This window comes from Pieris napi, chromosome 7 (assembly GCF_905475465.1).
Source record: "Pieris napi chromosome 7, ilPieNapi1.2, whole genome shotgun sequence".
Classification (NCBI taxonomy): domain Eukaryota; kingdom Metazoa; phylum Arthropoda; class Insecta; order Lepidoptera; family Pieridae; genus Pieris; species Pieris napi.
The window spans coordinates 9,660,081-9,673,716 of record NC_062240.1 but is presented as its reverse complement, the minus strand read 5'-3'; the positions used below and the strand labels follow the sequence as shown (position 1 = coordinate 9,673,716).

General features: G+C 36.2%; 2 protein-coding genes across 4 annotated transcripts in view; both read right to left on the bottom strand.

Moving 5' to 3' along the window:
- Positions 1–3,210, bottom strand: part of LOC125051394 (fibronectin type-III domain-containing protein 3a) — a 36,353-nt gene extending 33,143 nt beyond the window's left edge. The window contains exon 1 of the mRNA XM_047651669.1: positions 2,896–3,210. The gene's annotated coding sequence lies outside the window, so the exon portion shown is untranslated. The remainder of the gene's footprint in view (positions 1–2,895) is intronic.
- A 482-nt stretch (positions 3,211–3,692) lies between these two features.
- The window catches only part of LOC125050856 (transcription-associated protein 1), a 41,762-nt gene continuing 31,818 nt past the window's right edge, over positions 3,693–13,636 (bottom strand). For 2 of the 3 annotated variants that reach the window (XM_047650913.1, XM_047650914.1), the window contains exons 41-48: positions 12,909–13,067; positions 12,310–12,490; positions 11,160–11,385; positions 10,615–11,055; positions 9,876–9,984; positions 9,441–9,675; positions 5,664–5,803; positions 3,693–4,140 (exon numbers count right to left, since the gene is read on the bottom strand). In XM_047650913.1, coding sequence (XP_047506869.1) covers positions 3,844–4,140; positions 5,664–5,803; positions 9,441–9,675; positions 9,876–9,984; positions 10,615–11,055; positions 11,160–11,385; positions 12,310–12,490; positions 12,909–13,067 — 1,788 coding nt within the window. In that variant the 3' untranslated portion in view covers positions 3,693–3,843. The remainder of the gene's footprint in view (positions 4,141–5,663; positions 5,804–9,440; positions 9,676–9,875; positions 9,985–10,614; positions 11,056–11,159; positions 11,386–12,309; positions 12,491–12,908; positions 13,068–13,636) is intronic. The other variant, XM_047650915.1, reaches the window with a different exon arrangement.

Genomic DNA, 13,636 nt, shown 5'->3' with positions numbered 1-13,636 from the left:
AATAACAGCATTGCGATCATCAACTAAATTATCTCTTATGGAGAGAAACCAATACGTTTTGTATTTATTATTATATTGTAATTTAGGTGATGCTGTTAATATTGCCTATATGACGCGGTATATATCTAAACATTGATTAAAGATCACATCCTTCTGAGCTGAGACGGCTTAGTTAAGGACTTTATCAAAGTTAGAAGCCCTGTGTGCGTAAATGCTTGAAACGTATTTATGACACTTTTTCGCTGTTGGATCTCTCTTTCTTAACATTTTCTTCTACGTCCACGATAGAGACGGTGCGCAACGTTGCACGTTGTGGAGAAATTCCTCGGGTAATCGGTTCAACGGCCCTGCTACAGTGAGCGTTTTATGCTTGTATTTGTGCCTGTGTGATTACTGTTTATGAGTGTGAGTCTGACACGCACACGCGCACAGCCTCTACAAACACGATGGAACCGTTATCCGTTCCTATACCTTCGTTCTATGTTACAAATCTTAACTAAAATCATTAACTCTAAATCAGGAGTCACATCCTTTACACAGTTTATTTATTTATTAAGAACACCGTGGACATTGACGAAGGCAGTTAATAGTAAATTACTAAGGATTTTCGTCCTCGCGATGCAATTTACTGCACATTGTACTAAAGCCGGTGAGAGGGGTCTCACCGCGGAATGCAATTAACTTGAAGGTTTACTCACGAAACAGAAGAGTATATTAATTTGATATACTGCTACTAGATTTAATATTTTAGTTAGAAACAATAGTTTATTGTTATCCTTTGTCATGCAAAAAAATAACGCTATTAAATGAATGAAACAAATTAATGTTACTGTAAGCGTTAGGTATTTAAATATTATCTTAGTGGTGTCCGGGTGTCGGGTCAAATTTACACAATCTCAGTGACCTTTAATCTCATTTTAGATAGCTAAAACACGCGCCTTTGTTAATTCTCGGAATTGACCGTTTATCGCTTCATCTCTGTGTTAAATAATTTGTGGTCGGGATATTTTTGAAGTTTTACTTCTTTTGGCGCGTTAGGGATAAATTATTAGAGTAAATTTTTACGCGCGCGCACACCGTCACAAAATCCGACACCCTGAAGTTAGCTATAGTCAAAACATTTTAGTTTTTTCTATTGTTATTATCGTTTTTTCCACAAACGTAGATTAATTTTTTTTAATTATTTTTATCTTATTGAGCCAAAGAAGTATAACTTCTAACGCGTGTAGATAAGTACACACACGTTTTTTATTTTTAAATTGTATTAATAACGTACCTATTACACGAAATAAATACGAGATAAAATGCAGCGACTACCCACATATTTTTTTTCATATTTAACAAAAAATTGCATTGCAATTGCATATTTTAATTCATTTTAATTTAATGTTGAGAATTTATTTTGTTGCACAAATAAGATTCAGAAATCGTGCGATAAAAAACAAATATAAAGATTTAGATAGGTGAGGTAAACAATCCTTGAATAAATCTTAATAGAAAAATATCGCAGGTGTTCGTATTATTGCCGAAACACCTTGACATTTCTCATTAATTTATTGATTTAAATCATTTACATACCTACTCAATAATATTTCAAATTTTTTTGTTTATTCCTCTCAATTCTCAATAGCTGTTTGTTCTTAACTACATAGTAACATTTAAAATTATAGATTTGCTACGACTTTATGCACCTGTATGATATAAACAAGGAAAATTTGTTGTTATAAAGTTATATCTAATGCTTTATTAAAATAGTCAACATGGCATGAACACTGAACCGTTTTCAGAGATATTTACAATTTGGAAGACCCGTTAAGTTCTCGTCGTTAACCTTTTGCCATTATTAATCAGTATAGCAGCGACATTAATTAATAATGCCCAAATTGTGTGACATACCTAGGACGACGCAACGGACGAGTTTCGAAATAGCGTTATCAAACGTTTTGCTCGTTGTCATACACTCTTAACGAGATCGTACAATGCGTTGTGGAAAATTTTAAAGGCTTGTTCGATGTTCATGACATAAGGGCAACATAGTAATCGGATTTGCAACTTCGAATCAATTATCACCTCGTGATAAATCAATACTATCCGAGATTCAAGACGAAATACCCAAATCCTGCGGCTGATAATTGATCATAACAAACTCAGTACAAACAATACAGCTGTTTGTGTTGACTTTTGTGTATAATTTATGTCTACCTTCATAAATGCGTCGTAGATTCGATCGAGGAATCTTTAAATGCCAATAGAAAAGATTGCAGAATTTAAATAAAGGTTAACAATAATGTTACGTGGGTGGCAGCACGAGACTTGCGCCGTCATGTCAATCAACGCCCACAATTAGCAACGAATACAATTCCCAAACACACACGAACATTCCAGCAAGCACAATGTTGCAATTAATGTGCATCGGTGAGTGCAGAAGCAAGAGGCTCGCAGTCACACTGACATTGCGTATAGCCCGGCATTCCACAAGGAATGCGGTCGCTTGACCGGCCGCGCACCACCCCGCGCCGACCACGACGCCCGCTCTCCTCCATGTTTTCTTACCCATTTGTATCCGTCCACCATATGGAATAGTGGGATAGGACCAATTCTAACAAGATTTTAGACAGCCAACTAGATTCGTTAATATTGCAGTGATAGATCTTGGATTCCAAGAACTACATCCTGCCAATACGAATGACGTCACAAAAACAAATAAAGCGGAACGTCTACGTGTAAAAACAATTTTAACCTATTCACCGCTGGACATATTATGTTATTGTATCTACCGTATAAAGTAAAAATCAATGTATTCCATTGTTTTTATTGTGCGATTAGGAGCGCCACGTCGCGTCGCGGCATCGCAACAGTAATACGGCAACAACATATGGGAAAAATTTCACTTACCTTCGCGGAAAAACCACAGGTCGTTTGTAATATCCACAAACTCGAGCGCACAGATAATCCGGTATTCGTCCGTACAGCACAAATATTCACCACACCACAACGACAACATAAATAAAGGCGGGAGGAGTCGCCGATCGCGGGCAGCGAATGCACTCTTCGCACTAATCGAAATGCAACTCGGGGAAAAGCACGGGGCGGGGTTGTCGAATGTCGCAAACGGTCCGATCCAGAGGTCGGGCACTTCGGGATTGCGAGGATGCGCAACACACTCGGTCAGACTGACGCCGCGCGGCGGACTGAGCCACGGGCCAGGGAGAGCTGAAGAGCGGAGGGCGAGGGCCGCGGGAGGGGACTCGCCGACGTGGCGCCCGCCGCCTTTCCCCGCCGACGCCCGACGCTTCAACTGCTCCATACTGCCTTACTGCCAGCTCAGTGCTCACTGCTTGGCAACCAGCCACAGCAACCACCATCTCTGGCTCTCTTCGCTGCTTTTACATTATTTTAAACAGCAGCACAAGAAATGTATAATTAATTTATGTACCGTCAAATCAATTTTTATCATGCCTAAAAGCTTAACTCCTGATTGAATCTTACCTCTAGCTAATCTACAAGTTTTAATTTTAAACTTGTGTGCATCAAAATATTAAAAAGCCTTTTTATTTAAAAAAAAATACTACAATTTATCTTGTTTACGAATATGGCTGTTATTACTACTATCAAACAATTTTAATTAAAACCACTTACATAGACGTCCACTCCAGTTCTAAACATCACAACCAACCAAATAAAACAACACATCGCTTATAACATTTATTTAATATACGAGATCAAAGGGACATCATCCCAAAATACAAAGATGCATTTGAAAATGCTTTAACCTTACAAAAGATATCACCTGTATTGGTACCTATCTAAGCTTAACAAAGATAAATTTTTAAAATAGAAAACTTATAGCCAGGGGTGCCAGGCCGGGTCCATACGACACAGATTGTCATGGCTGTTGGCGGCTGTGACTAAGGTTGCGACTTTGCTTTCGGGTCCGTCGAACAAGGCGAGAGAGTTCAAACGGTTCATAATCATAGTAACAGCCTTGTTAACCATATTAACAATGGTCTCATTGTCAATTTCCGTAGATTTGTTGTCGGTCGAAGTGCCGGGTGTCGGCACTCCCGACTTGTCTTCTATACGTTTACGGTATCCGGTCACCATTTCGTCACGTAATATCGTCCGTAGGATCGATTGTATCTGAAACAATGGACGAAGTAAATACTTGAATATATAAATTATTTTAAAAGCTATAATGGTTAACATTAAGTGTTTTCGTTCCATGTAAGTTGTAAACATTTTTTTAAATACATTTTAAAATTTACTTGATTAAGGGCCGTCTCAAATCACGTCTTCAGGACTATCAAATTTAATAAATGAAAAAGTGCGTGAGTTCAAATGTGAACTTCTTTGGCAAACAAATTTTTTAAGTCTTGTTCATATTTATGCAAATCTAAAAATTTCCAAAACTTAGAGGGAGGGAAAAAGGAAGATATGTAAGGAATTTAATTGTCATTATTACGTGTCGAAAATTAATACAAATTATAAATTATTATCTATTTAATTTATATCTTGGATAATAAAAACACGTGGCATTTTAATTATTTACAATTCGTCATTTGAGATTTCAATAAATTATTTTGCATAAAATATAAAATACTAATATGTATTTCATAAATTATCTTAACGAAATGTTAATTTTAAAAATCGAATTTCTACAAGGTAATTCGCCCTTCTCACTCTCTCTCAATAGGTCTCAATCGCTCTCTCCCTTTTCTTCGACAAAAACGCTGCACATCTTCGTGACGTATCCGTAAAAAAATTACCCTCATGCGCCTAAAGAAGTTTCACTTCAAAAGATGTTTTGTCAGCTCTTAAAACTAGATTTAATTTTGGTTGACGTTAAGACTAACAATATACATATTTTTAATTAAATCTTTGGTGTGGGTTATTTTAAATACCCACGTCATCGCAAGATATTGTTTTTGTGAGACTAATAAATCTTAACATTGGATTTGCATTATGCATTATTAAAAGCTTCCTTTTATGCATATCATCAGACTAAATTATGTAGTCAAAAATAAAGAGCTGCAAAAAAATTTGCTATCTCTGTTTACAGTATACTCATGAAAGGGACAGCTAGAAGTGGCCTTTGAGTATGACATTAAATGTCAGAACTTATTGCCACTTTAACCTTTCTGCAAGTCACAAATATTTATAGGAAGTACGATTAAAACAAGTTTAATTAATAAAATCAAGACACTTAAATCTGATTAACTGCATTAATTACAAATCCAAGTTGAATTTTATATTTTTAAATTGTTTGATTCGTAAAAAAGTGCGCGCGTACAAAGTACATAATTAGTGCGTACACATATTTTATGCAAAATTATTTATTGAAATCTCAAATGATGAATTGTAAATTAAAATGTCACGTGTTTTTATTATCGAAGTATAAAAATTAAATTCATGAAATTCCTAACATATCTTCCTTTTCCCTCCCTCTAAGTCTCGAAAATCTAAAGTTTTAGATTTGTATAAATATGAACAAGACTTAAAATTTTTTTTGCCAAAGAACTTTCACTTATATAGATAGATATAGATATTATTTTTAATAAGTCCAGTTGCATTTTATTATATTTTATTTCCGTGGTCAAAGATTTTGTCACTATAACTAACAAATATGTCTAGCCCATGTGGCAATGGATGTTTTTTATAATTACCTTAAAGTTAGGTGTAACAAGGCATCTGGCGACGGCAATTGCAGAAGCAGTAAGGGGTCCAGTTATTCCGATATTCGTCAGCAATTCTGCGATATTTGGCGTCAGGCGGAATGGTACTGGACGGTTACCGTCCAACTCTCCTACAAAAAAAATTGACTTTGTACCGCCTTCATATCTTAAACCACCACAGTTTTCTTTTTACAATTATCTTATTTAATCGGAGAAAAAAATAACCGTTAGGTTAGTTAGGGATTCCATGGAACTTAGAAATTATAAGGTTGAATTTCACGTAATACGTTTATTAATACTTTGATGTAATGTGCTATGGAAAATAAAATAATTTTAAATTCGGATGTCAAAAGTACATAAAATCACGTATTTCACATTATATATTTAATATAGTAAATGTATAACTATAATAAAAAATAGAAATATATTATTTTAGTATACCTAAAACTATGCACCTATTTATATTATAATAGAAAATCCTTTGAACTCTCCCTGATCCGATCCAACTATTATTTGCACCATCACAATCTTAGGGTCTCGGAGAACGAGTTCTCTTTGCATACATAAAAACCTTTTTTTACTTGGCAAACAAGCTCCACATTTAAAATAGCGTCATTAAAAACAAAAAGACATCGGTTATAAGACTGTTTATAATATTTATTTTAATAGCTTTTAACTATGGTTTTAATTACTCTATCATGCATGTTAATGCGAATACATCCGGTTATATTGTGACTATACCAATCTAATATACATAGACGTAATCTGAAATAGGCGGGAAATTGAAATACAAAGACAAAAAAATTAAACTTCGTCTGTGGTTCTAGATTTTTGGTTGTCTTCCTTGGAACTATCCTATTGACAACAACACAAACTCCTGCGGCATTCTTTATAACTCTAGGAATAACACATTGCCGGTGTATTTAGGTATTAACAGCTTAAAGTTTGTTTTACGATTAGTTTTAGAAATAAATTAGTATTCATATTGGTTCCATGTGACTGAACACAGAGCGCGATCATATTATTCGATTGGAATTATTATGATATTATTATTTGTTGCAAACATGCAATGTCCATAATTAATATAAGCATGAACTTTTCACGATATCTATTGAAGCTGGAAATAATAAGAAGGAGAAATAGTCTCGTGAAAATGTAAAACAAAAGACGAAATGACGCGTTTCCTTTGAGTGTGAAAGACAACAATTAAACAAAACACGTATTTTCGTATTTTGCTTTTCATTATCTTCTGGTATGGTTACGGAAATTATAAGAAACGAGTGATAGAAACGATGTGTATTATTTTGAACTGAAGGATTCAAACTGTTTGGCTCTTCATAGGCAAAATGTGGATTTGGAACTTGAATTCGACTAATTATTATATTTATAGATATAATCAATCCTCTTATTATGAATACCTAATACAAGTAATAAAGTTTTATTGCTCTAACCATGTTTTATTAGGGCCATTGCAAAAAATTCCAAAACAACGTTTTTAATGGAGACTGTAAAAGAAATATAAAAATGCAGAACTTGTTTGAGGAATGCAAGGCTGACAATTAATCTTTATGCTTTTAAGGCTTTAAATATCACAGTAATCTTGTGATTTTCATTCCACAAATATCCCTAAAATAAGCGCAATAAAATGATTCTATAATGTGGTCAAAACGTGTTAAAATAAAAACTTGCTATCTACATCAACCCCATTATACTTTCAAATTATTCTTCGCTATAATAAAATCATATTTAATTCCAAAATAACAAAATCTGGTCTATGTATTTTGCATTATAAAAAAGTATAAAATATATCAAGCAACTAATGACAGGTTTTACAATCGGAAAGAATAATTTAGACTTGCCATTTATGCATGCATTAAAAGTAATTTTCTTGTTTTATTTTATATGACAGAGTGAAACAGAAATAAATTGACGGGATAAGAGGGTAAGATAGAGAAAGTAGACGGGGAACTAGGCACAATAACGAGAAATCACGACCTGAATTTTAACGAATCGAATTAACCACAAGTATTAACGGTTATAAACTGATTAGACTTTGACGTTGTTAATTTACGAGCTCTGTGACATATAATGACAATGGCAGATACAAGCGCCATTGCTCCAACATATATGATTATAGTTTGGCCCTAATTTATTATATAAGGCAGCCTACGCACTGGCGACCATAGACGCGGCCAGGCCGCCGCGGCCCTGGTCGCCGGTGCGTAGGCAAGCGCGACATGCGGACGGCATCGCGTGGCATCAAATTAGACGCCGCGGCCAACGGTGGCCGCTGGTCGCTGGCCGCTAAGTGCGTAGGGGCTATAGCGATGGCCATATAAAGTTCAGAATTCACTGGCCGCCGCGGCCAGGTCGCGGCGACCATGGTCGCCAGTGCGTAGGCAGCCTTATAACATTTTAGAATGGTTCTAATAAAAAGTTATTCGAATTCTTCGTATGAATTTAAAAAAAAACTTTATACGTCAGTTGACGTAATTACCTTATCTTTAGATTACTTACGGTACAGGAAAACAAAGCACCAGATAATCGGCTAATTAGCACGTCTAAACAGGTTATTCAGAAGGCTGTATCACAACTTTATTATCTGGTGCGATAAAAAAATAAAAACATCAGAAATTTGATGCCTAAAAGTATCAACAGATCGACACGCGCGTTGTTTTTATTGACTTGTTAAGATTACATTTTTCTATGAAAAAGAATGGCCTTCCAGTGCTCTTCTACAGAAAAAATGAAGAACTCGTGTTTTAGATATCCAAAATTAAGTTTGTTAAAGATATCCTTAGAATGAACTTTGCGAAGTTCTCGTCAAGTTTTCGTATAATAATTTTTAGGCTAGATCGAGAACGAATCAACGTTCCATTCAAAAAATATATCTATACTCTGATTTTTAATTCCATAGAATTCTGACAGCTATCATTTTTTGACATGTCAGTAATGGCAAACCTTTTAGGCCGGGCACATTTTTCAATTTTAATACGAGTCTGAACGTCTGAGTCTAACATTTTATTGTTAGTTAATGTACCCAATTTATTAAGTGCCGTGATCCACATTAATTGTGGGGAGAGGTAATTATGTTTATTTTCATCACGAACAGTAAAAAACGTACAAATAAAGATAAAATTTTACTTTTTTAAAAAGGTTTACTAAACCTGGAATAAGTAGGCAGTGATGCCAGCTTAATAATATGTACAATAAAGTAATTAAAGTCAATATATCGATATATTGTTCGAAATATTGAAATATTTGTTATTTTTGTATTAGGTCACTTGAGTAAGTAAATATTTAGATTTACCTTTTTGTAGGTAAAACATAAAAAATACGTATGTTTTTTTATTGCCCTAAAAGAAGTCAAATTTGTCCCTTTTTCGGTGGAGAACTTTTATGGTAGCAACACTTATGAAATGTCAGAATTCTACGCAATAAAAAATCAGAGTATAAGGGGTTTTAAGGGTATAGACACCATCACAAAGCATACAACAATTTTACACAGAAACATACAAATGTATAGTTCACTTACTACACTGATCGAACAATGCATGTCGTGCTAAAGCAGTTATTTATTTAACTGTTTTATAAAATAGACAAATGAAAAATATATGAAATATAAGAATTTAAAAAAATTTAGCCAAAACGGATAACATCATAATATATACGACGAATATTAATTACTAATAATTTGACTGTCGAGCTGTGTGTGAGAATGTGCAATGTATGGTGTGTGTGTGCGTTATACATATATAGTTGACATACCAGTTGTGTCGTCAACGTCGAACTTAAAGTACGACACGTTAAGAAGCCCCGAGTCCTGGTGCACATAAAGCATATCCGGGTTCAGCCTTGTCAAATGCAGGACGTATTCCGCGAAGCTAGCCAGAGACAGCTGCAGCGTCATCATCTTGCGGAAGGTCCAATAGTCCGTGGGTGCTGGGAAGGTAGCTGCTGCCCATTCGCGGAGCATTCCCCGTGGAACCATAGTAGCTTGCACCTGTCGAAAATACATTATATTTTAGTGTCTGAGGAATTTCCTGAAACAGTATAATAATATGCCTTGTTTTTTATTTATTAGCAATTATTTTATATAAAATATTTCTCCAAAATCATAAATTTGTAAACAGAATGTTAAACATTTTCAATGTCTAGGCAATAATACATAAATAATTTAAACAATACATAATGGAGTTTTACCTCTCGTAGTATATCCCTGAGTACTTGGTGTGAGGCTTGCGATCCTCTCGCCTGAACAGCAGCCAGTCGCTCGTAGTAACGCGCTACTGGTGCGTCGTATTCCAAGCCCCTAAATAAAAACATTTTTAGTAAAACTAAATAGTGTTTAATATACATAAAAATAAAGGAAACTCCTCGTAACCATTACTACATCTACATTTTTTTTGAGGTGAAAACTTCTTTAGCGTTGTATATTTTGGAATGGGTGAAAAATGTTAAACTCGCGTCAGGACACGTGACCTGATCGAAAATTCGTAAGACAGATGGAGAAGACAGCTGGCGCGGCGTATTTAATGTAATATAAATTGTCATGTTTGTGTACGATAGCGCAATAAATAAATATTGTATTCTACCATATAAATGATAGTACTTTTATACTGATAATTAAAGCAATTCGTGCAAAATTATTACCTAAACATTCCGAAATATCAAAAATGCACAACGTTAATATGTAAGTTTTCACTTCTGCCGGCACTCCCGGAGTGCAAGCCTTCGTTTTTTTTTTTCAACAAACTAATAACGAGAATCTTTTTTGAAATAAATACTATCAAGAAAGTAGAAATAAGAAACTTAAGTTTATTAGGAGATACGAGGCAATCTGGTCACATACTGTATCCACACGGTATAAAATACCTGAAAATATGAAAACATTCAGTTGAAATATTTAAAACATAAACTAAAAAAAAAAGATAAAAGTTACCTGTTAGCACATTCGGTCCTATAAATATCCAAAAGAGATAGAGAGCTAGGATTATCCTCGACCAAACGCATTTGCGGCGACACAGACACAACTCTCGGTACCGTGAAGTGAAGGAACCTTCTAGAAGTCTCTTTCTGCTTTCCGAGGTAGTGGTTCAACATCCTCAACAGTTGGAGGACTCTCTCTTCTCTTCTCGCGTCTCCTAACCCCGAGTCGTTGACCACAAGATACGGGTATATCTTTCCGTTGTGTCCGCGTATGTACAACCTCCGTGCGTACGTATTGTGCTTCTGAACGATCTCCACTCGTGGCATGAAACGCGCGATTCTCACGTGATAATGCGTGTGTTTCGGTAAAAGGAATTCACCCGGCAACTCCACTTCGGCCGTCTTTAGACTGAAGTTGGATAAAAACCTACACTTCTCTTCGATTAAGAACGACCTAAAACATAAATTAATACATTTTTATATGAGGCTCGGGAAGTATTTGTAATGAGCGACTAATACGAGCAACGGACATGACAGTTGCGTTCGAAGTAAACTTACTTGGGCAGAACCTTGGTTTTGGCCTCGAGAATCTTGACCCACTTTCTGAGCTTTTGTATGAGATTCTGTAGCTTCATAGCGTTGGGCTGGGAGAAGTCAAAGTCAGCCGTGAACTGAGTCTTCATCTTGTGGAAGACGGGGTCCTGCACCGTGGCCTGCGCCCGCCTGGCGAGACTCTCCGATGCAGCTGAAGAGAATGCACCACTTACAGAACTTGAAACACTTTCTGTAGACATACAAAATGGAGTATGTGTATATCGACGCTCGCCTTTGCACTCAAACGACATTTAACATCTCAAAAAAGCTCATTCCACTACTTCCATTCTGTGTACGAGCGCAACATAATCTTGAAAAACAAATCGCATAGCACTAACTGAAAAATAACGGTCATCGGTGACTTAACTACGAACCAAAAGAGGAACCATGGTCAACCGTATGTACAACATCGGACATCGGATGCGGGGTCACATTCATATGTATGGGCAAACATCGAGGGACGTACAGAAATTAAATCAAAAGTTCCAAATTAATCGATGCTGATGCAACATTTGATTCGAATACCTACTTAAAACGTCTGCTTAAGCCGCATGAAAAAGAATGTTACAGACCAAATAAATGCTTTATCGATCTGTTCGTGTGTTCCAAGATCCAGTATTGGAGAGCTGGTTCAGTTCCTTTTGCGATGAATAAAAACACTTCAGTGACTATTAAATGAATATGGTTTAAACTCATGAAATCATATGAGCATTGAATGAAAGGGCTTAAAACAAAGAATGTTAGTATTTGCAAGCTTTTAACCAAATAAATTTGAAAGAATTGTCATTGAGCTTGAGCGAAGTTGATACAATAAAATGTCATTTTATTTAAATGTGAATGAAATACATGAAATAGAAATTTACAAGAGTGTTTACAACATATGCTCATTATTTTGTATTTGTGCAGGAATAGGGGAACACCATGTATTGGATAGACAGGACACTAGATATGGAGTAGGGTTATCTATATATTGTAATATAAGTTGGACCTTTTGGTTGGATCTTTCCAGAAGTTACACTTAGGCCCTGTTTAAATATATATGTATATTAAAAATACGAGGCGTCGATTTTCATAGACAAAGAGCTGGGAGCTGTGGGGGAGGTTAGCAACTTACTCATGCCGACTCCGATGCCGAAGGTGGAGACGACCTTCTTGATGAAGTTGAGAGTGTGGGGCGTGACGGTGGCCACCCCTACGGCCGCTCGGTGATGGAAAGCGACGACGTAGCACTTGGCCAGACCCGCGCGCAGCTGACGCAGCACCTCCTCGTACCAGTTCTCGCGGAACCATACCATCTGTATGACGAAAGAGTATGATGAAATGTACAAAAGTATTTTTATATGTTTTTCTTCAATTATAGTAAGCATTTTAGCTTAATGCCTAGATAAATGAACTCATCAATAAGATTGATTGCAAAAACCGGCTATTTTTTTTAATAATCTAATAAACACATTACAATTTTCATAAATTATTGGCTATGGGAGCGTTCAAGTATTACGTAACGAATTTGGAGGGGGAGTGGGGGAGGGAGAGAGTCCTTTTGTAAAACGTTACGATACGGGGCGGGGATTTAATTACGCGTTATTGTTAATAATCTCCAAAAATAGCGTGACGTAATACGTAATCTTAAAAAAACAATCCTAGAAGTCATTTGTTTCTATAAGAAATATGATGCGAGATCAGAGATGAACGTGCGAAAATATCTCTCAGTACCTGATCCACAATGCCCTCGAGCGACGAGAGCACGGTGGGATGTATCTCTCGCTGCAGTTGCATGATCTTGGAGCAGCGCCACATCGGCAGCGTCGCCTTGATCGGTCCCGCGTCCGACACGCTCGACGCACCGGACGAACTGCCCTCGCCAGTTTTTGTCTGGAAGTGGAAATGCAATATGTGTCATGGGCTTTTATATTCTAAATAAAAACGGTAATTTTACTTCTATATGAGAAAACTCAAAGTTTGTATACTACTGTCTAAACTTCGACTGTGTGACAACATGATTTAATATGTTAGAATTGGGTAGTATTTAAGTAAGATCTATGTGCTTCAATGATCAATAAGAACGTGTTCATGTTGTGACTGTATGTATGTCAACAGATTATTCGGACGCTGTCATATCGAAATTAATCCTATAATAAAAAATAAATAAATGGCGCTACAACCTCTTTAGGTCTTGGCCTCAGATTTCTGAATCTGTTTCATGATCATTTTAAAATCGAATAGGCAAGTAGGTGATCAGCCTCCAGTGCCTGACACACGCCGTCGACTTTTTGGGTCTAAGACATGTCGGTTTCCTCACGATGTTTTCATTCACCGTTCGAGCAAGTTAAATGCGCACATAGAAAGAAAGTCCATTGGTGCACAGCCAGGGATGAGTGTCGCACGCTGAAGCCACTAGGCCAACACTGCTCAGTCAAATAAATCCAATATAAAATAAATAT